Source organism: Colobus angolensis, unplaced genomic scaffold, assembly GCF_000951035.1.
Source record: "Colobus angolensis palliatus isolate OR3802 unplaced genomic scaffold, Cang.pa_1.0 Scaffold10, whole genome shotgun sequence".
Classification (NCBI taxonomy): Eukaryota; Metazoa; Chordata; class Mammalia; order Primates; family Cercopithecidae; genus Colobus; species Colobus angolensis.
Window position 1 is genome coordinate 16,001,952 of NW_012110919.1, and position 25,038 is coordinate 16,026,989.

Here is a 25,038-nt window from a genome sequence, read left to right on the forward strand (position 1 = left end):
AGAGTCTCACTCTGTTGCCCAGGCTGGAGTGCAGTGCCACGATCACATCTCACTGCAACTTCCGCCTCCTTAACCGAAGGGACCCCCCTTTAGTTATGAAGTGGTGAGGAGTAGGAATCAGGCAGGAAAAGTAGGTTCAAGCAATTCTCCCCCCTCAGCCTCCCGAGTAGCTGGGATCACAGGCACCCACCACCACGCCTGGCTAATTTTTGTATTTTTAGTAGAGATGGGGTTTCATCATGTTGGCCAGGTGGTCTCAAACTCCTGACCTCAAGTGATCTGCCCGCTGCGGCCTCCCAAAGTGCTGGGATTACAGGCGTGAGCCACCGCGCCTGGCCCAGACATTTCTTTAACTACAGAGGGGTTTTCCTGCTTACAGATCAAGTATCCCTACAGAGATTATCAAGCCATTCATTCATTCACTCAACAAACACTTATGGAGCATCTCCTGTGGGGCTGGCACTTTTGCAAGCATGGGGGTCTACCACTGTGGAAAGACAAGAGTTCTTGCTCTGTGGTATCTCTGTTTGATAAGGCAGAGACTTCATGCCAGAATGGGGTGACAAGCATAGATCTGAGTCACACACTGGCTCGCGTCACAGTTCTGCTTCTCTTAGAAGGACTTACCTTGGGCAGTCATTTTGTCTGTCTCAGCCTGTTTCCTCGTTGACAGAATGCAATGCTGAGACCACCACAGCTTTACAAATGTTGGGAGACTCTCCTCAAGGTAATGAACAAGGAGTGCTCCACAAATCGTTTTCCATATTATCATTCATGTGTTGGTGCATCTGACGGACCCTCAGCTATAAAATGGAGATCCTGATAATCTCCGTTATGACTGATTGCACTGAAGAAGTTAGTCAGTGTGAAGCATGAAGAGCATTACCTGGCTCACAATGAGCACACACCCAGTCAGTGTTAGGTGTCATCATCATCCTGATATATACTGTGTAGGAGAGAAAATTAGGAAATTCTGCAGCTTGCTTTTGATATTTCTTGGCATATGCCTAGTGTCACTTATACTTGGAGAACTAAAAAATAGCATAACTGGAGATTTGGATTGATGGAGGACCCATGACCACTGGGCATTGAGCCTTTGTGGTAAAATCTCAGCAAGACAAAACAATACAAGAGTCCAGGCACTAAGGAAGAACATTCTGGAAGATTCTCTATGGGACCCAGAAAAGAGTGCATGGCCACCAGTTGGCTACCCTGGAAGAAACTGGGCTCTACCCAACATTAAAGGTGGCCACAACCCCGGCAGTCAACTAATCTAACTGCCTCTTTCTGCAGGCAGGACAGGGGCAGCCTAGAGAGGGAGGAAAGGAGAAATAATACTGATTGTGTATCTACTGTGTTCAAGCCATGGAATACACACCTTATAGTCCTCACACCAGCCTAACAAGGTATGAGAGTGAGGATCTCCATGGCACAGGCAAGGAAACACAGGCCAAGAAAGGTCCAGGCCCCATATTTGGGTCATAATAACATGGAAACTGGATCCGTGGTTCAGTAACCCAGGGCTCTTTGCACAAATAGATTATTGCTCTGCTCTTTATAGTCGGGATAAATTTGTTGAGTGGTGGCATTTGGTCTGTGAATAACCAGAGGTCAGTAATTTGCCAGTTATTTCCAATTTGGGAACCTCCAGGCTAACCCGGTTTTACCAAGTGGAAACTGAAAATATATATGGTGCCCTTGCTTCTCTGGAATCTGGCTGAGGGTCTCAGCATCATATCCTGACTGGGACCCTTAGCTCTCCTGTTTTTCAGCTCTCCTGTTTCAGTTATTTATTGCTGGGCAACAAATCGCCCCAAAACTTAGTGGCTTAACACAGCACTGATATGTCATCTGCCACAGCTCTGTGGGTAGGTAATTGAGCAGGTCTGCTGGTCTCTCCTGGGATCATTCACACCACTTTGGTCAATGGGTGGCTGGCAGTTGGTGCTGGTTTGCAGTGCCCCAGTCTTCATCCTCCAGGAGGCTGGACAGGTCTTTCCATAGCATGACTGTCTCTGGGCAGCGTTCCAACAGCGTGAAGGCTAGGAACTGCAGGCCTCCCTAATAGGCTTCAGAACATGTTCACCATTGCTTCTACCACACTGTACTCATCAGAGCAAGTCACAGCCAGCCCCCATTCAAAGAGCTGGAGAAATAGAGTCTCTACTTCTTGATGGGAGGAGTGTCAATGTCAGATTTCAAAGGGGAATGCACATCAGGAGATACTAACAACTCTTTCCAGATTTCACCAGTTATTTGTGAGGTTAAAGCAGTGAGAGAATCACCATACTCTTCACACAGAGACCTTGCAAAGCGTTAATACTCTGTCTTGGTTTGCTTCCTCCCTTGAGTATAAAAATTTTTAGTGGCGATGGCATGTTGTAGTTCAGCGTGTTGCTGGGAAGATTAAACATAATGTATTTAAATCACCTGTGAAGGTGCCTCCTACAGAGTAACTCCTTAGTCACACTGTCTGCTGTTGTCATGGTGACCATCACCATCCTTTGTCCTGGGGACCATGAGAGGAGATGGACATGGAACTTAACACAGGGTGCAATGGCTTCTGCCTGGTGGCTACCATGATGCCCCTCAGGTCCCCAGCAAACTCATCAGTGGCCCTAATTTAGGCCCATCCCAATGGCCCTGTGTACCTTTTAATATAAATTGTGCAGACTGAGGTTCAAAGTTGGAGGAGCAGGGACAGATAATTGGGTTGCACTCAAGTCCTAGGCTCTACTGACTTGGCTATCTAGGTGATTGGAGGATTTCATGGATATGGCTGCATTCTCAGGGCTCAAAGTCACCCACAGTCTGGCCTGGAGGAGGCAGTGACTCTGGGGCTCTGAGTTCCTGTGAAGCAAGTGTCCACAGGAGTTGAGAAAACCAAGAATGAAGTAGACAGGAGGGTTGTGCTATGAAGCACACTCAGTGTTGTGGGTGTTCAGTAGAGGGAATGATTCTTCCACTTGTGTGGCAGGGAGTGTGTGGGGCCATGAAGAATTGTCAAGTTTGGGCAGGCACAGTGGCTCACCCCTGCAGTCCCAGCGCTTTGGGAGACTGAGGCTGGCCGATCACCTGAGGTCAGGAGTTCAAGACCAGCCTGGCCAACATAGTGAAACCCCGTCTCCACTAAAAATATAAAAATTAGCAGGGCATGGTGGTGCATGCCTGTAATCCCAGCTACTCAGGAGGCTGAGGCAGGAGAATTGCTTGAACTCTGGAGGCGGAGTTGCAATGAACTAAGATCGCACCACTGCATTCCAACCTGGGCAACAGAGTGAGACTCTGGGGAAAAAAAAAAAAAAAAGAGAGAGAAAAGAAAAGAATTGTCAACTTTGCACCAGCAGAGATTGAGAAGGGAGAATCCCAGATGTGCCCAGCCTAAGGAATGCTTGTGGCAAAAAGGAAGGAGTGAATCATTGGTTTCTCGGGAGCCTCCTTTGGTTATGAAGGGGTGAGGAGTAGGAATCAGGCTGGAAGAGCAGGTTGGCACTGGGCTATGGAGAACCCCAAAAGACCAGTGTATGAAAGGGGGCTTGGTTCCTGAGGCAAGGAGGCCACCAGGCTACCACCTCATCTGTGGCTCCAGAGCAACTATTCCATAGCCCTGTGCCCCCAGTTTCTCTATCACTTTAATCACAATTAATATTATTCCATTTATATAAAAGAAGGACCACACTGAACTTTCATGAGTGGTGGCGGAGGTAAGGCAGGAAGCCGACAATAGGGCACCACCACTCCGTGAAGGTCTCTGAGTCTCTGGGTGCTGGAGACGTAGGCGGCGGCAGAGCAGGGCAGAGCGTCCTCCTGTTTCCTGTTCTAGGTGGACCGTGAGCTCTCGTTTGGACTGGGAATGAATGGCCTTTGGGGAGAAACTGTTGCTCTTCGAATTCAGAGGAACACACATATCTTCCCAAGCATTTCCCTTTGCCCTCCATTGAGGCTGACGGCTCTCTGCCCTGGCACCTCCTAGACTATGAGTGATTAAGGTTATGTCTTATATCTCTTAGCAGTGCTGAGCAGAGTGCTTTATACATCATGAGGTCTGGATCAGTGTGTTGTGTGTTTGTGTGTGTGTGTTTAGAGACAGGGTCTTGCTCTGTCACCCAAGCTAGAGCACAGTGGCACGCACAGTCATACCTCAATGTAACCTTGAACACTGGGACTTAAGTGAGATTCTCCTGCTTCAGCCTCCCAAGTAGCTGGGATGTCAGTTGTACGCCACCATGCCTACCTAATTTTTTAATGTTTTTAGAGATGGGGTCTCACTATGTTGCCCAGGCTGGTCTTGAACTTGTGGCCTCAAGCAATCCTCCTGCCTCAGCTTCCCAGAGTGCTGGGATTAAAGGCATGAGCCACTGCACCCAGCTTAGATATGTGTTTGAATGGGTGGATTTATGATCTACTTGTAGCCAAGTGGAAATGTTTCAGGCAAGTACTGAGTTCTTATTCCTCTTGTGTCCCCTCTGCAGCTGGAGCTCTCAAACACTGCTGTCCTGCACCAGATGCGGCGGGACCAGGTGACAGACACTTGTCGAGCCAATAGCGCCACAAGCCGTAAGCGGAGGGTGCTGACCCCCAACGACCTGAAGCACTTGGTGGTGGATGAGGACCACGAGCTCATCTACTGCTACGTGCCCAAGGTGGCCTGCACCAACTGGAAGCGGCTCATGATGGTCCTGACCGGGCGGGGGAAGTACAGCGACCCCATGGAGATCCCGGCCAACGAGGCGCATGTCTCCGCCAACCTGAAGACCCTGAACCAGTACAGCATCCCAGAAATCAACCACCGCTTGAAAAGCTACATGAAGTTCCTGTTTGTCCGGGAGCCCTTCGAGAGGCTGGTGTCCGCCTACCGCAACAAGTTCACCCAGAAGTACAACATCTCCTTCCACAAGCGGTACGGCACCAAGATCATCAAACGCCAGCGGAAGAACGCCACCCAGGAGGCCCTGCGCAAAGGGGACGATGTCAAATTCGAAGAATTTGTGGCCTATCTCATCGACCCACACACCCAGCGGGAGGAGCCTTTCAACGAACACTGGCAAACCGTCTACTCACTCTGCCACCCCTGCCACATCCACTATGACCTCGTGGGCAAGTACGAGACACTGGAAGAGGATTCTAATTACGTCCTGCAGCTGGCAGGAGTGGGCAGCTACCTGAAGTTCCCCACCTATGCAAAGTCTACGAGAACTACTGATGAAATGACCACAGAATTCTTCCAGAACATCAGCTCAGAGCACCAAACGCAGCTGTACGAAGTCTACAAACTCGATTTTTTAATGTTCAATTACTCAGTGCCAAGCTACCTGAAATTGGAATAAAGGGGGTGGGGAGAGGGAGAGAATCATGCTTTTTAATTTAAGATTTTTATTTGTCAAAAGAATTATATGGATATTGGGTTATTTTGTAAATTAATATTTCTTTGGGGATGATGCTGCGAGCAGCATAGTGAGAATTATTTAAAATCCTTCGTAGGGAAGGACAGCTGTCTTTGCAGGGGAAATAGGATGGGTCGTCCTTGTCTGTAGAAGTGAATACTGCAACACTGTCTCAAAGGTTTCCTTGTGTTCTGGTGAATTCCATGAATTGTGCATTCCATAAATTCTAATTAATATTATTTATAGTTATTTAAACATGGTCTCATTATTTCTTTTTGTGGCAGCAAAATTCTGACGTCTTTCCAGAAGAAATCTGTGTTTCCTGCTTTGCTTGCTACAGCTCATTTGGGGGCATGAATGTTCTCCTTACTAACCTTTCATGGAGTCATATGATAACAGCCATTGTCATGTGTAGGGATGCTACCATTCTTGAATTTCTGCTAGAAATAAGTAGGTTGCTATTGCACTTAGAGGCATCTTTGCAAGGGACTCATTCCAAACCAATTCTAATCGACCTGAAAATCCCTTGCACTAAAGAAATGTTATTTTTTTTTAACCCAAGGAGAAAGTTGATTGTAGCAATTTTTCACCAGAAATAGCAATCTGATAGAATAGGCTTTTTTAACAGGAATTTTAAACTGGCAGTGCCAGTCATGGTGAAGGTGAAGTGGCTGTTGCTTTATATTCGACAAGTATTTATTAAGCATCTACTATATATTAGGCCCTGAAGATAGAGTGTTGAACAAACCCAATAGTCTTGGCCCTCAAAAAGCTTTACGTGACACAGAGCATCTAGCTCGACAATTAGCAAACCCCTGATATTCATGGACTTGACATGAGGTTTGGACTATTCATGAGCAACACCAGAGGGTCCATGACCCCTACACATTTGCATTTTTCTATGGCCCAAATTTGAAAACCTCACATTCGGAGCAGGCCACTTTATCTTCGTGAGTGATCCCAAGCTCATTGCCCAACAGAAAAGATGCTAAAAAAATGTTTCCTATCATGTGCCTGCTCCAATTGATGGGTAATGTCTGCCTTTAAGCACCAGAATGGATTCTCCAGGCGCAGTGTGGAAGAGTGCTGTGGTTGATTAGCAATGTCTGCCTTGGGCGAGGAAAGGGGAACACTCCTCAAGTGCCTCCTACTGTCATCTCCATCCAGCCTAGCACCACATCCCCATTTAGAAGTGTTGTCTTCTACTGCTTGCCACGTACAAGTGTGAAATGCCAAGGTGAGACTCGTACACTTGGGGATTTGCAATGGTTTTTACCCCTCATGAAGGTCAGAGGTGGACCATTTGTACACATAGGCACATGCACACCCTCCCACATCCTCCAGAGGCTGAAAGACCATCAGCACCTTGGTAACTGCCATGCATGAGCAGCAAAGACAGCCTTCCATGCTGTTAATCCATGCCCCATTTCCTCTGGACGCCTGGAAACTTCATTTCCTGTTCCTTGCTAATTAACATCTAAACACGTTTCTCATTTCCAGCCATTGCTGATGCTTCTTGGTTGAAGTTTGAGCCACATCCCTCTTACAGCTAGTGAATGAGTTGGTAGCAGATACTGTATATAATAATAATAATAGTTTTAATAATAGGGGAGGGTGGGTTGGGGTGTGGGTAAGTTTTGCCTTTTGTTTTGTTTTTGATGCAGTATATAGTGAAGGGGTGAGGATATTCTAAACAAACAAAAATTGAATAATTTATTCACAGAAACTATTAAGATTGTATTGTAAAGCTCACAGCAAGCTCAGTGGGCAGCAGCTGCAACATCTCACCAGGGAAATTATTTTCTTTAACATGAGTGAGATGTGGGCCGGAGAAGTTAGCTGAAGCTATTTATAAAACATTGTGTACCTTCTTCCGAGCTCTCTCCCCTTTGTGAAGGGCACAGCAACTATACCCTTGATGGATGGAGATTTATGCAATGTGTTTTACCAGGTAGAGTGACAGACCTTGGCTGTCCCTGGAATTGAGAATCTGGACCTTATTTCCAGGCAGGGAACACTGTCCTCAGAAATAGGATTTCTGATAATGAAACAGGTTGTCCAACATTTTCTAATACATACTCTACAGAACACAGGTTCCAGGAGGCATCAGGCTGGTGTGATGCAAACTAAGGGTTTTGTGGTCAAATATCCTTAAGAAACAAAGTTAAGTCAGTTTCCTTTCTGCAGGACTTTTCAGAGCCTTGAATGTGTGCTGTGCATGGTGAATCCCCAAAACTAATCCTTGAGTCTATAGCATTTCCTGAACTTACATGACCAGGATACTTTATTTTGCAGATCACCCCACAGAGCTAGGGTTCCACCAAGTATACTTTGCTTAAGTTGAGTTAGCATATCTGAGGTCTTTGAGGATAAAAACTGCCACTCCAACACCCTTCCATTAAAAAAAAATACAAAATAGCACCACAGTCTCCATCTGGTTTATAGCAAGAGGTACTTTATTAAATGAATTAAGCTTTTACTTAAGTGCAATGGTTCTAATCCTGGATACTGCCATGGACTACGATTCCATCCCTCCCAGAGGGAGTGGAGGAAGTCTTGGGTGGTGTGGACAGAAGGAAGAGAGGAGAGGGCGAGTAAGGTATAGGGCCCAGGGTGGCTCCCTACTCCTCAAGCTCAAAAGGGTGCTCAGTGGGAACAGATGATCTCTTGATGAGTGCTTCTTCAGTTTCATAGTTTGGAATCGTTCCCTGTGCTTTTTGGGGGATTTTCAATGGAAATTCATGTTGCTTTGCATTTCTGTGTCCGTCTTTGATCAGTTGTGCAAGCCAGCTCACTGTCATGTGAAGATGGCCTTCTTTCATCCGGCTTCTCTCTCTTAAGTGAGAAAGATTGTCCTTCAGGGGATATGCATCAATAGGTTTCTGGAATGAGGGACTCTTTCTTCCCGTGTTTTGCTTTGTGTTCACATTTTCTTTTCTAATGGCATTGAAACTTAAAAAAAAAATGGATTCAACTGTTTTTTGCAGAATGTAGAAATTCTGTGTCCTTGGTTAAAGAAATCCACTGGTGAAGTGTGCCTGGAAAATAAAAGTTTGTGTTTTTTAAAGAGGAATATTTGAAACTACTTTCTATGCAGGCTTAGCTGGAGAAAAGTACAGGCAGGCGTCCAATCTCCTAGCCACTTCTCAAAGGTGCTGCTGTGTTTTAAAGACCAGGTACAGCCAGGGCAGAATTTGCAAGGACATTCCTGCTTACTTTATCTCTTTGGTTCGAAAGCTCTAGATGATTCCCGCAGCTCCTCCAGACCCCGCCTCCCTGCCCTCCCCAGCTGGTCTGGGAAGAAGGTGGTCTGCTGACCTGTAGTGTCTCAGAGGGGACGTTCCTCCTCCTCTCTGTGCACCAGGTGAGCTGCACCCTCCTGCCTATTCAGGATGTGGATGCCACAGGAGAGCAGCGGGCAGTGGAAACTTCAGTTGCACCGGTTCACCTGGTGGCAAAAGCATGAAGCACAGGGGTCTAATCCTGGCTACTAGAAAGCTCCAGAGTAAAGTGTGTAGGTCCCACGAATGCTTGGCTGGTGGGGTCTAGATCAGCGCTGAGATAGAGTTGGCAGAAGCAGCAGAGAGACTCTGCTTGCTTTCCTAGCCTAGCCAGTCCTCCCCTACATACACACACACACACACACACACACAATCTCAGCCGCCCCATTCTGTGCAATCCCAGTGACCAAATCCCTTCTTTGCCCACTTCTATGTCAGCAGGACTGACCACATCACTCCCCCAAGTTCCCACCACCAGCATTTCCTCCAACCTTTTTCCATCACAACCAGTTAGAACCCTACAGGCAACAAGCAAGGCCTTCTAGAATCCGCTTGACCCTTGGCTGATAACAGGCAAATTTCAGTCTGCTATACTTTGTTAGGTCCAGAAGGAGCTGCCCATACTACTTTCTTATGAGCATGCTCAGTATGGCATATGGACATGTAATTTCTCATCTTTGTGGAGTGTGATTTTCTTTTTTTACATATTTGTATGCAGTAGAGGGCCTGTTGTAGAAAACGCTCCCTGTATCTTGCTGTACTGTTAAAGAAAGCTGAATTCCACATTGCCAACAAAAGCGTGAAAATGTTCATGAACCTTCCTCCAGGAAAAGCCATTCAAGCCTGATTATTTTTCTAAGTAACTTCAATTAAATTGAAGAAAAAAAGAAGCTGCTTTCTGTGTATGGTTTGTTCATGGCTCATTAACAAAAGACTGTAGGGGTGGGGTGGGCCGTGGACCTTAGCATGCGGGGGGCCCTGCTCATGTGTATCAAAGGATGAACATGCGGGCTCTGTTGGCAGACTCAGCCCTGGTAAAAACTGCCATAGATCCGAATTCTTTCTGTTTATCGGGTGAATGGAAGCTTTTCTTCATTCCATTTTTTCTATAAGCTCTTTGTAGAGTAACACATTAGAAGGTCCACTGTGATCACACAGTTCCACCACTCCTGTGAAGAGGCCATGAAGGCTGTCAGTAAATGGCTTTGGTGGCAGAGCCAGTATTCAAGCCCAGGCTGATGCGCCTTCAGAACCCCATGTTTTTGGCAGTGAACGACATGCCTCTCTAAATGGCCATCCCTGGTGCCACTGCTAGGAAGTTGCAAGCCAGGAAGTTGCAAGCCTGCACTTCAAGTCCCAGTTTTTCAATCCACATCCAATCCTGTTCTCATTCCCCACAGAGCTTCTTTCGGCTCTATGGATGAGCATCTTTTAGCTTCTTTTGTTTTTTTTAAAAAAAAAAAAAAACAGAGTCTTGCTCTGTCGCCAGGAGGGAGTGCAGTGGCGAGATCTCAGCTCACTGCAATCTCCACCTCCTGGGGTCAAGCGATTCTCCTCCTTCAGCCCCAGAGTAGCTGGGACTACAGGCGCACGCCACCACACGCAGCTGAGTTTTATATTTTTAGTAGAGATGGGGTTTCACCAAATTGGCCAGGATGGTCTCAATCTCTTGACCTCGTGATCCACCCGCCCCGGCCTCCCGAAGTGCTGGGATTACAAGCATGAGCCACTGTGCCCAGCTGTATCTTTCAGCTTTATTGGTAAAAATGATTTCTGTATATTTTTCCAAAGAAGAAATTATACTCGATGTTGTTTCTGTATTTCATTGTATTCTAATTTAATTTTAAGAGACAAGGTCTCACTCTGTCACTCAGGCTGGAGTGCAGTGACATGATCATAACTCACTGCAGCCTTGACCTGGGTGCAAGTGATCTCCTGCCATAGCCTCCAAAATACTCAAGGATTATAGGCATGTGCTAACATGCCTGGCTAACTGATTTCTTTAAACATAACATCTAAACATTTTTAACATTAAAATGTTGGGTGAGAAAACAGATCCCGTTTTCAACCATGCTAGATATGGTTTCTAATCACCAGCTGGCTTTCCCCACTGGTAGCTAGTGCCCACCCATGGGCATGATACCCAAAAAGACCAGGAACCACTGGCTAAGAATACATTTGGCCAAGAATACATTGCTGGTGTCATCACTGTCCTTGCTATGGTCCCATTTGGTTGGGAAATGCCCAGACCACAGAGCTTAGTCATCTTAGATTCATAGAAAACATACATCCTTTTTCATCAGTGAATGGATGTGACTTTGCCATAGCCTGTCTCTGTCTTATTTGGAACATCGTAAATGTCAGTGGGAAGCAAAGCTAGACGAGGCCATCTCTAGCCTGTTTGCTCCCCTTGGAGTGAAACTGACATGCTTTCTTGCCAGCTAATCAGGAGGTGTTTCTGATGGTGCCCCAGGTGCCCTCTGTCTGACCTGCAGAAGCTGCAGAACCCGAGGAGCCTGTGGCCCAAAACACTGCCCAGGCCAGGTCAGGGTAAGGTTATTATTGTTCCCCCAAGTGGACGAAAATAGGATAAGGCAGAATCATTAGTGTAAGATGTAAAGTACTCTTTCTCGGGAAGAACTCCCTTTTCTCAAGTTATGTCTTTCCTACATTTTTGGATTAGAATACCTTTTCTTTTTTTGTTTGGTTTTGTTTGTTTGTTTGTTTGTTTTTAAAACGGAGTCTCGCACTGTGGCCAGACTGGAGTGCAGTGGCGTGATCTTGGCTCACTGCAACCTCCACCTCCCAGGTTTAAGTGGTCCTCCTGCCTCAGCCTCCCAAGTAGCTGGAACTACAGGCACCCACCACCATGCCCAGCTAATTTTTGTATTTTTAGTAGAGACAGGGTTTCACCATGTTGGCCAGGATGGTCTCGATCTCTTGACCTTGTGATCCGCCTGCCTCGGCCTCCCAAAGTGCTGGGATTACAGGCGTGAGCCACCGCACCCAGCCTCTTTTATGATAATAGATGTTAATTGATACTAGGACATAAAATATTGGTAACTTAGGGTCAGCCCCCAATGTCATTTTAAACATTTTCTGAAAAAGTCATGATATCCAAAAAGACCAGGAACCATTGGTCAAGAATACATCTGAGGCATGAAGCGATAGGAGAGAAACCTCAGGGCCTGGTGGACAGAACTCTGTGGAAATCCCTTCTGAAGCACAGTCCTGAGTGCCCCACAGCTGGACCCCACGATGTGGCCAGTGGCTATGGCCTCCAGGTTCTGGGGTGACTTACAAGAAGCTGAACACTGGGCTAGCTACATTCACTGTAGATAGTTCATCAGACATCTTAGGTCTGGGGTGATGAATATGTCTGGTGTAATACGAAAAAGGAACATTCTAGCAAGGCTGAGATGAGAAAAACAACCACCTTTTCCCTATTTCCCAATCTTCACCTAGCACCTGCCTCTTCCCCAAATTGTAAGAACCACAGGTGGAGAAAACAGTCAGAGGATGTGAGTGAAGGCAGCCTGCTGGTTCCAAATGTGTTGCTGGCTGAGAACCGTTCCCAAACAAACTCCCTTAGTCACTTCCTCTTTGAAATAGGGAAAATAACAATATCTGGATTGTGCCACGATTGAAAAGAACCCTTTCCTGGCTGCAGTTCATCCACGAAGGAGCTGTCTGCAACCTACAGGTAATTACTTCCTAGGCGGGAAGGGGACCTCCATTTCCTCATTTGTGGAACAAAAGAGCTCTATCTGTGGTTTTCAATGCGGTTTTTAAAAACGAGCCTCTTAAAAATTCTTGCATTCTGAACACTCATATGTAGAACAGATGCAGCAGAGATGCTGTGATTGAATGGTTCGAGGCCCAGCTCTGCCTCTTTTTTCCCATAAAGTCTCTGTAAACCTTCATGGGCCCTAAGGTTCTAAGGAAAACAGTTTGAGAAGCGGTAAGTCATGTGACCTCTGAGTCTTTTCTGCTTTGACTTCTCTAATGATCTACCTGAATCCTCTGTGGCTTCTGCTGCTTTATACCTAAGAGATTGACTGGTTAGATGGTACCACGCAGGTAAAAACTGCTTTGAGAAGGGAGTTAAAGGGATGATGGTAGATGGAGATTAAGGTGGAAGAATAGAAATTATAAGAAAAAAAAGAAAGAAAAAGAAAAACGTAAAAGCTGATGCAGGAATGAGATAGCTCATAGCTAGATTCAAGATGGTAACCGAAATTTACACTCCTCTTTCCAAACGCTCTACCATGGAAACACAGGCTCTACCTTTCTACAAAACCCTATTATTTTGAAATACAAGAGACTGGAATGAAAAACTGTCTCTGCATTAATCTGCTTTTTATTTTTCCATGTTTTATTGTTTTTTGTTGTTGTTACTGTTGTTTTTTGAGACAGAGTCTCGCTCTGTCGCCCAGGCTGGAGTGCAGGGCGCTATCCCGGCTCACTGCAAGCTCCGCCTCCCGGGTTCACGCCGTTCTCCTGCCTCAGCCTCCCGAGTAGCTGGGACTACAGGCGCCCGTCACCTTGCCCGGCTAATTCTTTGTATTTTTAGAAGAGACGGGGTTTCACCATGTTAGCCAGGATGGTCTCGATCTCCTGACTTCGTGATCCATCCACCTCGGCCTCCCAAAGTGCTGGGATTACAGGCGTGAGCCACCACGCCTGGCTCCATGTTTGTTTTTAAAAATAATAGAGCATCTCGTTATGGGAGAAGAGCAAGGGCTTTGGATTTCACGTTGGTCTGGACAAGCCAGCAGCAGCTAGAGAAGGAGATTATTTTGTGGCTGGGACCAGCCTTGGGCTTTGTCTGACAGTTCAAGCCAGAAACAACTTTGTGCCTGGAACCAAACTGGCAAAAAGATGGAGAAAAAAAAATGCCTAAAGAAGAGATGAAGGAAGAAGGACCTCTGACTATAGAAATGATATCTTTATGCTGAGCTTCTTTGCACAATGAACACAAACTCAACTGTGGGTGGCTTGGAAATGTTCACTTTTAATGTGCTCTTTTCCAAATTCTATATTTTCATAGGGAAAGCTGACCATAAAGGTAGCTAACTTATTAACTATTAGTTTATTATATGCCACACAGTGTGTTACATGCTTTCAATTTAATCCTCACAAACAGCCAACAAGGTGGATACTGGGACTCTTTTTATAGATTGATACGGTTGGCTGTGTCCCCATCCAAATCTCATCTTGAATTGTAGCTCCCATAATTCCCACATGTTGTGGGAGGGACCTGGTGGGAGATCCTTGAATCATGGGGGCGGTTTACTACATACTGTTTTTCATGTTAGTGAATAAGTCTCACAAGATCTGATGGTGTTTAAGAAGTTTCCCCTTTCACATGGTTCTCATTCTCTCTTGCCTGCCACCACGTAAGACGTCCCTTTGCTCTTCCTTCGTTTCCCGCCGTGATTGTGAGGCCTCCCCAGCCATGTGGAACTATGAGTCCATCAAACCTCTTTCCTTTATAAATTACCCAGTCTTGGGTATGTCTTTATCAGCAGCATGAGAATGGACTAATACACACATAAAGATGCAGAAAATTAGAATAAATAACTTTCCCCAAGTTACCCAGAATTCAGATCCAGGTCTGGTTGACTCTCCAGCCCACTAAAATTGGGCATCATTGGTGGACCAAGAGTGGAGGATGCCAGAAGTCTAAATCTGGAGGCCAGTGGTACTACAAAGAGACATGGATAGAGATGAAAACTTTAGCCCAGTTGGCAAAAGCTTGGAAAACCTACTGGACTGATGAACATCAAATTTGGACAAACTGTTTAGAAAGCTTGGACTTCCAATAGAAGCCAATGAATGGCAAAGTGAAATTCAAATCAGGGGTCTCTGTGAGAGGGAGGGAGGGAGGCAGGGAACTATGAGACTACTGAATGGAAAGAAAAAGCCGTAAGTATTCTGATGCTCTAACAGAACAAGCCAGCCTGAGTTTCCAACATAGCCCCAAATCAAATTCCAAGGGCAGCCATTCAGGGTAAAGGTTGTGTTCAAGCAGCTGCACACACAGCAACACTGCCATGCAGTGCACTTGGGCAAGCAGCAGTGGGACTGGAGTCATTTAGCCCAAATGAAGGACATTTCCAAGCAGTACAGAAAGGCCAGACAAAAATAGGGTAAAGAGAGAGAGACTCTAGGGCAGGTGGGAGTGTCTTAGGGCACCTTTGGATGTCTCTTCTACAGAGTTCCCTCTGCATGGTGGCTTCCTGCAGACAGCCCTAGGCCTTACTCTGTAAGCTGAGAGCTCTGAGCTTCCTCAAATTCCCTCCTCCATCTCACCCCCAGGAACGTGCAGCTGTCAAGAGATACATTCATTCCTTCATCCATGCAAACATATATTAAGCATCTGCCTATGTCAGCTCTTGTGCAAGATGCCAAGAATATGGGAATTCTTAAGATTCATAAGTGGACAACATAGAAATGTTAACGGGTACTTATGGAATAGTTGACACATGCATGAAGACAAAACACCAAATTCCCCTTGGGAAAGAAGTGATGCAAGTTTGTAGCTAGAGAGATGGAGAAAAGTTGAGGGTTTGGAACAGTGGCTCCCAACCAGGAGTGATTTTGCCTCCCAGTGGATAGATCCCCACAACCAAAAATTGCTCGGTTCACAATGTCAATAATGTCGAGGTTGGAAAGCCCTACATTGGATAAATTGATTTGGGATAGAATCTATGGCTTTTAGTAACTGAATGGAAATGTAGGTGAAGAAGAGGAAAATAAGAAGGGAAGGAGGATTGCCACAAATTGAGCTTGGGCAACTGTAGCTGGATAGTGGGGCCATTATTGGAGGTCAGTTAATTAGGAGCAGAAACAGGTTTTGGGGAAGGCTGTGACTTAACTATTAGACATGCTGAATTGAGGTTCAGGTAAAACATCCAGGGGAAGTTGGAGTGGTTCTAGAGCCTTACTACTCAAAGTGTGGTTTATAGACCAGCAACATGGAAATTACTTGGGAGCTTGCTAGAAACCCAGTGTTTCGGGCCCCATACCAGCCTTCCTGCATTTTAGGAATCTGCCCAGGTGATTCATGTGCTTCACATTTGAGAAGCCCCTGTCTAAGCACAAGAGAGAGCTTGAGGAGAAGCTGCGGCTTTGGGAAATGGGGTCATGTTTCATTACTGTTTACTCTTCCAGCAACCCTGAGACACGTATGATCAGGTCCACCGTGTCTGGTTGTGCAGGCTGTGCACTGCACAAAGGTAGGCCCAAGATGGGGTTGACGTTTGTGATTTACTCTGAAGGACTGGATGCCTTTTTCTTACCCTACTTGCCAAGTTATGTGCCCAAAAGCTGTAACCACCCAGAAAATGAATTGTCAAATTTGCACAAAAGCCCTGTGACTTAGCAGTGGCCCTAGACATAATGGTTTCATATCCCTTTATCTGCAGTTCTGAAATCCACAGAACTCTGAAAACGAAATGTTTTTTTCATAGATTTGCAGCAAGCTCACTTGGCAGAGAAACCTGACCTTAGCTAGCATGAGACTAATTATAGTCTTTATTTATCCCACTTACTGTGAATATTCATGCATTTTCCTGTAGAAATATTCATGTGTTTTATTATGGGAGTTCAGCCCCATATTCTACTAGGGTATTAAGAAATACATGGTATTTGCATAGTATTTGGGGGGGGAAATTCTTAATTCTAAAACATGTCTGATCCAAGGGTTTCAGATAAGAATTGTGAATTTGTACTACCCCAATTTTAGAAATGGGTCAATTGAGGCTCAGAGAGGTTAAGTCACTGCAAAACTAGTACATGAGAGAGCTAAGGTTCGTTCAGACCCCATGCTCCTTTGGCATGACACTTGCTCCAAGAGGATTATTAATGAGCTAGACACTGCTCAGTTAACAGTCCAGGCCTTTTTTCTTTCACAAGCCATGTGGATTTTTAGACAGAAACACAGGTAACGGGCACAAGGAGCATAAAATAAAATAATCTGCTTTTTGTGTGGGTCTGCCATAGCAGAATGCCAACTCCGACACCTGAGCTGTATTTTTCCAAACAAGTCTCTGCAAGTTCTGACAGCATTCAAGCCCAAAGCCAGGCACCCCTGTGCTGGAAGCATCCATCAACTTCAGCCTCACCGGCAGACATTGAGAATCCCAGCTACAATATAAAAGAATGAAAGCAGGCGAATTCTCTTGTTAGATCTGTGATTGAGATGAGGCGAACTACAGCAAAACAGCAGGATGATCTTCTGTTGTACTATTCTTATTCACCAGAGACACAAGTCTCCATTAGCGGCAGCAGGATCCAAATGCCAATTCCTTCTTTAAAAGACATTTGCGTGCTTTGGAGAACAATGCCTGTCATTGCTTCAGAACGAAGAGTTGCTCCCATTTCCCTTCTCCATCAAGAAAGAATAGGCTTTATTCTTCTTCCAGAAATAAACCTAGAGCTATAAATTATTAGCCAGATGAGAGTCAATGTACCTTCCTCTTTGAGATGTTGCAAACTCTAAAATTATATTCCTGTGATATACCCACGTCTGTATTCTTCCCTTTTGAGCTTACATGTTGGGGTGTTGCTACGAGGTGAATGTTGGAAATTTGGTATCTTGGCACCAAAATCAAGGATTATTCATTATTCATTTAAATAAATTTAAGCTTTCCTTAAAATATTTATATGTAAAAAAACCCTTTATTTAAATATATTCCACTGAATATTGAACTCAAAATCATTTTTGTGATTCTTTCCATTGTTTATACATGAATTACATATTTATATGTATGTATCACTTTAGATTATTCTATATACACATTCCTATATCTTCTTTGGAGAAATGTTTATTCAAATCATAAGTCCTTTATCAGAAATGTGTTTTACAAATATTTTCTCTCAGTCTGTGGTTTGCCCTTTTCATTTTCTTAATGTCTTTCAAGGAGCAAACATTTTAAATTTTGATGAAGTCTAATTTATCAATTTTTATTTTACGGCTTGGTTTTTTGTGTCCTGTGTAGGAAATCTTTACCTAACCTAAAATCTCCAGGATTTTATCCAATGTTTTCTTTTAGAAGGGTCAAAATTTTCGCTTTTACATTTACGTTTATGACCATTTAGTTAGTATTGTACATATGAAGTAAGGGCCATAGTTCAGACCTTATAAATATCCAGTTGTTCCATTACCATTTATTGAAAGAACTGTACTATTTTGACATTGGTGCCTCTGTCAAAAATCAAGTGATCACATATATGCGAGCTTCTTTCTGGACTCTATCTCTTGTTCTATCGATCTATATGCCTGTTCCTATGCCAATATCACACTGTCTTAATTATTATAGCTTTATAGGAGGCCTTGAAGTCAGTATTATAATTCTCCAAGTATGCTTTTATGTTTTTCTTTATTGCACTGGCTATGACTTCCAATACCAGGTTTAATAAAAGTGGTTAAGAGGAAAGCTTCAGTTTTTTACTATGAAGTAGGATTCTAGCTGTAGGTTTTTTGTAGATGCCCTTTATCAGATTAAAGTGATCAATTTGCTAATATTTTATTTAAAATTTTTTCACCTATGTTCCTAGAAAATATCACCCTATATTTTTCTTGTGATGCTTTTGTCTGGTTTTGATGGTAGGGTAATTCCGGCCTCATAATACAACTGGGGAAATATTCCTTCCTCTTCTATTTTCTGGAGGAATTTGTGTAGAAATTGTATTGTTTTTCCCTCAAATATCTGGTAGAACTCACTTGCAAAGCTATCTGCTCCTGGAATTTTCACTGTGGGAAGGTTTTTAATTACAAATTAATTTTATTTAATAGGTAGATAAATATTTAATAGATAAATAAAATTATTAATGTTAAGTAAGCTACTTAAGTAATTAATTTTTCTTGAATGAGCTTTGGTAAAATATCTTTTAAGGAATATTAATTCATATTAATCTAAGTTGCTGAATTTATTGGCATAATGTTGTTTATAATTTTATCTTATTAACATTTAATGCCTGTTGGATAAGTAATTCTATTCCGTTTTTCATTCCTGATGTTGGTAGTTGATGTCTTCTCTCTTTTTTCCATTGTCTGGCTGGAAATTTTTCAGTTTTATTCTTTCTAAGAACAATCTTTTGGTTTTGTTGATTTTCTCTGCTTTTTTTGTTTGTTTGTTTGTTTTTGGTTTCACTGATTTCTGCTCCCATTTTTATTATTTACTTCCTTCTGTTTGCCTTGTGAATAATTTGTTCTTCTTTTTCTAGTTTATGCCAGAACTTTGGATTCTTCTTTACTAATATAAGCACTTAAGGCTAAAATTGTCCTTCTAAGTACTACTTTAGCTGCATCCCATAAATTTTGGTAAATTGTGTTTCCATTTTTATTCAGTTTAAAGTATTTTCCAGTTTTCTTTATAGTTATTTCTTTGATTCATAGATTATTAAGAAGTGTTCTGGGAATATTTTTGATATCTTCATTTTATTTCTACTTAAATTCCATTGTGGTCAGAGAACATATTTTGTATGATTTCTGTCCTTTTAACTTCATAGAGACTTGTTTTAAGGCCCAGAGTAGGTCTATCTTGGTATATGTTCCCTGTGGACTTTAAAACTATGTATATTCTGCTATTGTTGGATGGGAGGTTTTATAACTGTCAACTGGATCAAGTTGGTGGATAATGTTGTTCAAGTCTTCCATATCGTATTCATTTTCTGAACATTTATTTATCAATTATTGGAAAAGGGAAGTATTAAAATGTCCTATTATAATTGTGGATTAACCTATTTATCCTATTTTTGCCTAATTTTAAAACTTTAAAAATTAGTTTCATACATAGTTCTCTTGATGAATTAACTCCTTTATTATTATGCAATGTCCCTCTTTTTCCCCAGCAGTATTCCTTGTTCTGAAGTCCACTTTGATACTACTATAGCTACTCCAGCTTTCTTTTTTCAGTGTTTGCATTATATATCATTTTCTCTCTTTTACTTTCAACCTGTCTGTGTCTTTTTGTTTAAAGTAGCTTTCTTTGTTAACAACCTATATATGGGTCTTTTAAAATCAAATTGAGTTTAATTAAAAATTTTTTTTAGAGACAGGATCTCACTCTGTCACCCAGGCTGGAATGCTTGATGTGATCATAGCTAACTGCAGCCTCTAACTCCTGGGCTCAAGAGATCATCCTGCCTCAGCCTCCCAAGTAGCCAGACTACTTGGGCAAAGGTGCACACCCTTTGCCCAAGTAATTTTTTACTTTTTGTAGAGGCAGGGTCTTGCAATGTCACCCAGGCTGGTCTTGAACTACTGGCTCCAAGCAATCCTCCAGCCTTGGCTTCCCAAAGTGCTTGGATTACAGGCATGCGCCACCACAGTTGGCTAGGTCTTTAAAAAAAAAAAAAGTCTAATCTGACAACCTCTTTCTTTTAGTTGGAGTATTTAGACCATTCACATTTAATGTAATTATTGATATAGTTAGGTTTAAAACTACTATCTTGTTGTTTTCTATTTCTTATCTTTTTTCCTTTTTCCCTCTTTTTCCTTTCCTTTGCTTAGGTTGGGTATTTTTATGATTCTAGTTTTCCATCTACTTTTGGCTAATTAGCTATTTCTTTGTTGGTTTGTGTTTAGTGGTTGCCTTAGGATTTATAATATGCATATTTAAACTTATTACAGTCTATCTTTAAAAAATTATGCTATATACACATTTAGCATAAGAACCCCACAACAGATTACTTCTATTTACCCCTTCTTTTTGCCCTTGTTGTCATATATTTTGTTCTACATGTTACAGACTAAAAAATGTATTATCATTTTTGCTTTATCTGTCAATTATCCTTTAAATATGCAAAAAGTAAGAAAGACAATTTAATATTTACTCACACATTTACCATTTCTGGCCCTTGTTCTTTTGCATAACTCCACACATCTGGTCTCATTTTCTTTCAACCTGAAACATTTCCTTATTATTCCTTGTATTATAGGTCTGCCAGCAGTAAATTATCTCATCTTTTGTTTGACTAAAAACTCTTGATCAGATTTGAAAACGTGCGGCCATTACTTATCTAAATATTCTTTTCTGCCCCCATACTCTTTCTAGGACTCTACTTATATGTTAGGCCACTTGACATTGTTCCATTGATCATGAATGCTTTGTTCATTTTTTAAAGTTTTTGTTTTCTTGGTGTGCTTCATTTTGAATAATTTCTAATTGCTCTGTCTTCAAGTTTACTGATTCTTAATCCTGCTGTTAATGCCATCCCAGGGAAATTTTCATTTCAGATGTTGTATTTTTTATTTCTATAAGTTCCTTTTGGATCTTTAAAAGTATTACATTTCTTTCCTTATAATGATCATATGTCCTTTGTATCCTTGAGAATTTGGAAGTGTGTGTGTGTGTGTGTGTGTGTGTGTGTGTGTAATCTTTTAATGTTATTATCTGCTAATCCATCATCACTATCATTTTTGGGTCTGCTTATATTGACTACTTTTTCTCCTGATTATTGTTCCAATTTTCTTGCCTTTTTGTATGTCTAGCAACTTTTAATTTGATGGTGGATATTTAATTTTACATTTTTGAGGCTGGGTTTTAATATACTCCTTTAAGGGGTGTTGGACATTTTCTGGCAGGCAATTACACCACTTACGGATTAGACTGATTCTCTTCAGGTTTGTTTTTAAACTCAGTTAAAGTGGGTCTGGAGTAGCCTTTATTCTAGAGCTAATTTAACCCCATTTGTAAGGTGTGGTCTTTCTGAGGGTTCCACTTAATTCCATGAATATTTAATGAGATCTTTTACACTTGCTAGAAGCAATTCAAATAATTCCTGGCATTGTGTAACCTCTGGGAAATATTTTTCATATAGCACCTCAGCAATTGTCCTTTCCTTGGAAGTTGTTCTCATCTGGCCTTGTAGGATTTTACTCTATCCAAATTTCTGATGCTTTTTCTTAGTGTATCTGTCTTCACTTGCATACCCTGCTCTGCACCTAATTCTAGCCACTGAGGCATTTCAGAATTTCAGTCTTAACTCCTCGACTCAGAGAGACTGTATGGAATTTCCTTCTGTGAACCACAGTCTGGGAATTACCTCAGATAGAAAGTCTTGGCAATATGGACCTTACCTCCTTTGTTCCCTTTTCTAAGGAATCACAGTTCATTTCTGCCTGTTGTTCAGTGTCTGAAAATTGTTATTGTCTATGTTTTGTCCATTTTTCTAGTATTTTATTGTGGGAAGGCAATTCTGGACTGTCTTATGCTGTCATAGGTGGATGCAGAAAAATGCCTGTTTTAATACCTATAGTTAAGCCAACATCTTATGGCTATTTAGTTAATCCCTTAACACTAAGAGTTTAGTGTTGTTTCTCTAGTTTTAAATATTATGTTTCATAATGCTTTTTCTAATTATTTCTATTTAAAACATTATACCTAGTGCCAATGTGAACATTATTATTAAAAATGATTTTTTTCCTTTAGAGGATATTTCCTTAAGATTTAGAGTTACCAGAACAAAGGATACGAACAATTTTATAGTTCTCTTGCAGTATTTCCTGATTGTCTCCAGAAAAATAAGACTCATTTACAGTGCCTCTAGGAGTATGAATACATATTTCTCCTGATTGCTAGCATTGAACTTTATCACTCTAATTTATTTTCATTAGTTGAACCCGTCAGTAATGGTGCCTAGAAGATGGTTCAATTTGTTATTTTTTCTCATAGTGCTAGGAGTGCATTTTCTCAATAGATAATTAAATGTCTGATTTTTCTTGTGTATATACTATGTGTTCATCAATCTTGATGATATAGCAAATAGAATTATGGTATTTATATTATAGACCTCCTTACATTTTGTAGAATTGTATGCTATTACCTGTTGTGTTTTTCACATAGCTTAATCCCCTATTTTAGTTTACAAGTGACTTTCATTTTTGAGTCTTCTTTAAGCAACAGATTGCTAGATTTTGTTCTTAATTCTGTTAATGGTTCCTCCTCCTCTTCTTCTTGTCTCTTCCTCTTCTTTTTTTTTTTTTTTTCTTTGAGACAGAGTCTTGCTCTGTTGCCTAGGCTGGGACAATCATGGCTCACCACAGCTTCGGCCTCCTCAGCTCAAACAATCATCCAGAGTAGCTGGGACTACAGGCATGTGCCACCACACCTGGCTAATTTCTTAATTTTTGGTAGAGATGGCATTTTACCATGTTGCCCAGTCTGATCTTGAACTCCTGAGCTCAAATGATCCACCCACCTTGGCCTCCCAAAATGCTGGGATTACAGGTGTGAGCCATACCGCTCCTGGTTCTTCTTTATCCAGAGGATTTTATCTTTTTGGCTTAAATATAGGTTGATACATTTATACATTTTACTACATCTCAGTCTATTTTTAAGGGCTATAACTATGGCTTGTTTTCTCTTTTTATTTGCATTGCCATTATAGTAAATTTCAGCATCTTGATTTCCCTTCATTCTGCACTCCCAATCTACTGGACTCTAAATTCCATGTCTGTGTTGTGAAACCATGTCTGTGTTGTAACTACCATATTCTCAGTGTCTAGCACAGTGTCTGGCACATTGATTTATTCATTTAAAAATAATTATTGAGATCCTGCCGTGAATGCTATGGAGACCAGATATATGTGGCTTAACTCAGTAATCAGCTCTTTTCAAGAGTCTAGTTTTATCTTGTGCTTCTCATATTTTATTGTCTGTTTTATAGTTATTAATGTTTCTTTGTTAACTGTGCCCTCTGGGAATATCCTAGACAATTTCTCTTTCAGAAGGGTTTTCATGTAATTCAAATCTGCATTGCCCCTGATGGAAGTTCTTGCAGCTGTGGGATGTGGGGTTGACAAATTATTTCAGTACCTCTGACATATCTCATATTAACTCATAAAAGGTCAACCTGGCTTAGGTTAAAGGTCAAGCAGAAGGCCAACCAGACCTTGAAAGGTCAACCTGACCAGCCCTGCAAGGATACTGACAACCCCATTTTCTTAGTTTTGTATGTTTTCCCCAAAGCCTTCCTTTTCTATTCTCCATAGTTTAAGAGGTAAACTCCAAATTTGTTTTCTTCTTGCATCTCTCAATGCTTCCTTTCTTTTTAAATCCTTAAAAGAGGCTGTCTTTAATTCTGATGTCTAAAACATTGACCAGAAACTTTCTTTGAATGTTACTCTTTAATTTTTAAATTAATGTTATTCTTTAACTTTTTTAATGTGGATTTCTTTCATTCTCTCCCAGAGACTGAATTCAGATTGCCATTCAGGATAGAATACGGATCTTTAATGATTTTCTTGGCCCTAGTATATCCCTTGAAGCCCTAGACACTGTTGGGATCTGCTTGTCCTACTCTATTTAATGAGTTCTTCACAGAACTCCCAAGATCTGTCCATTTTTCCTGCATTCTAGTCTCTGTGTCTGTGATTTGGTCTTGATTTAGGTTGCTGTGCAGGTGCATCTCCCATCTTATTGACTGGCTTTTTGTGCTGATGCAATAGCATCTGTGTAAACTTTGCCAAATGCTTGGTTCAAATGAAATCTTATGCAGAAGTCCAGCCTGAAAAAGAGGCATACCCAGAGCTGCTTTGGTCATTGGTGGTGGTGAGGGAAGAGGATTGAGAGGGTATGGAGCCCTCCCAACTTCTCCATCCCCCATTGTCATAAGTCCCCAAGAGAATTCTGAGAACCCAAGGGTTCCAAGTAGTTTTACTTAAGCTGCACTTGCATCGGGTCTGTTTCCCCACCTTGGTTTTACGTCCTAGACACATTTATAAGCCTGAGTCCTGTCTTTCATGTTTGCTCAACTTTCCTTTTTAATACCATCATTTCTTACTTAATATTTTACATTAACCCATGTCTTATCCCTCATGCTTCCTTGAGGGTCTTTAGAAATCTAGGCAGATTTGGTTAATTTTTTTTAAATCTATTTACACTTAGGGATTGTGAAGAAGCCAGGAAAAAGTGTTTTGGATTTCTAAAATACACATATGGGCATCTTTTTATTTATTAACAACTTTTATATGTTTTCAATATTATTCCTTAAAGCAGCTGTTTCTTTGAGTTCTCTTTCACACCTGCCTGTCACTTAGGATTTCCATTTGTTAATTTACAAATCTGAATTGGAAGTGACAAAAGCAAAGCACAAGGTAACTTTCCTGATTTTAAATTTTACTTAAACATCTAAGGGTCATTTAGAAGCTCTGTGTATACCCAGCTAGGGTCACAAAGAAGCCACTGCCATTTACTGTATCCCTAAATACTATTTTTGAGGTGCAAATACTAATATAGCACTTACCAGACTTATAATAGTTAGGTTTGTGTGTTTTCCTCCATTAAATTGTAAGGCTCTGAAGGGAGCATTTTTCTCTTTATCCATTATTGTACTTAGTATGATGCAGGTGAATCATACAT

At 41.9% G+C, this 25,038-nt stretch overlaps 1 protein-coding gene across 4 annotated transcripts in view; it reads left to right on the top strand.

Annotated features, from left to right (window-relative positions):
* Positions 1-9,551, top strand: part of CHST11 (carbohydrate (chondroitin 4) sulfotransferase 11) — a 309,247-nt gene extending 299,696 nt beyond the window's left edge. For all 4 annotated transcript variants that reach the window (XM_011935262.1, XM_011935278.1, XM_011935271.1 and 1 more), the window contains one exon: positions 4,473-9,551. In XM_011935262.1, coding sequence (XP_011790652.1) covers positions 4,473-5,327 — 855 coding nt within the window. In that variant the 3' untranslated portion in view covers positions 5,328-9,551. The remainder of the gene's footprint in view (positions 1-4,472) is intronic.
* The last annotated feature ends 15,487 nt before the right edge of the window (positions 9,552-25,038 follow it).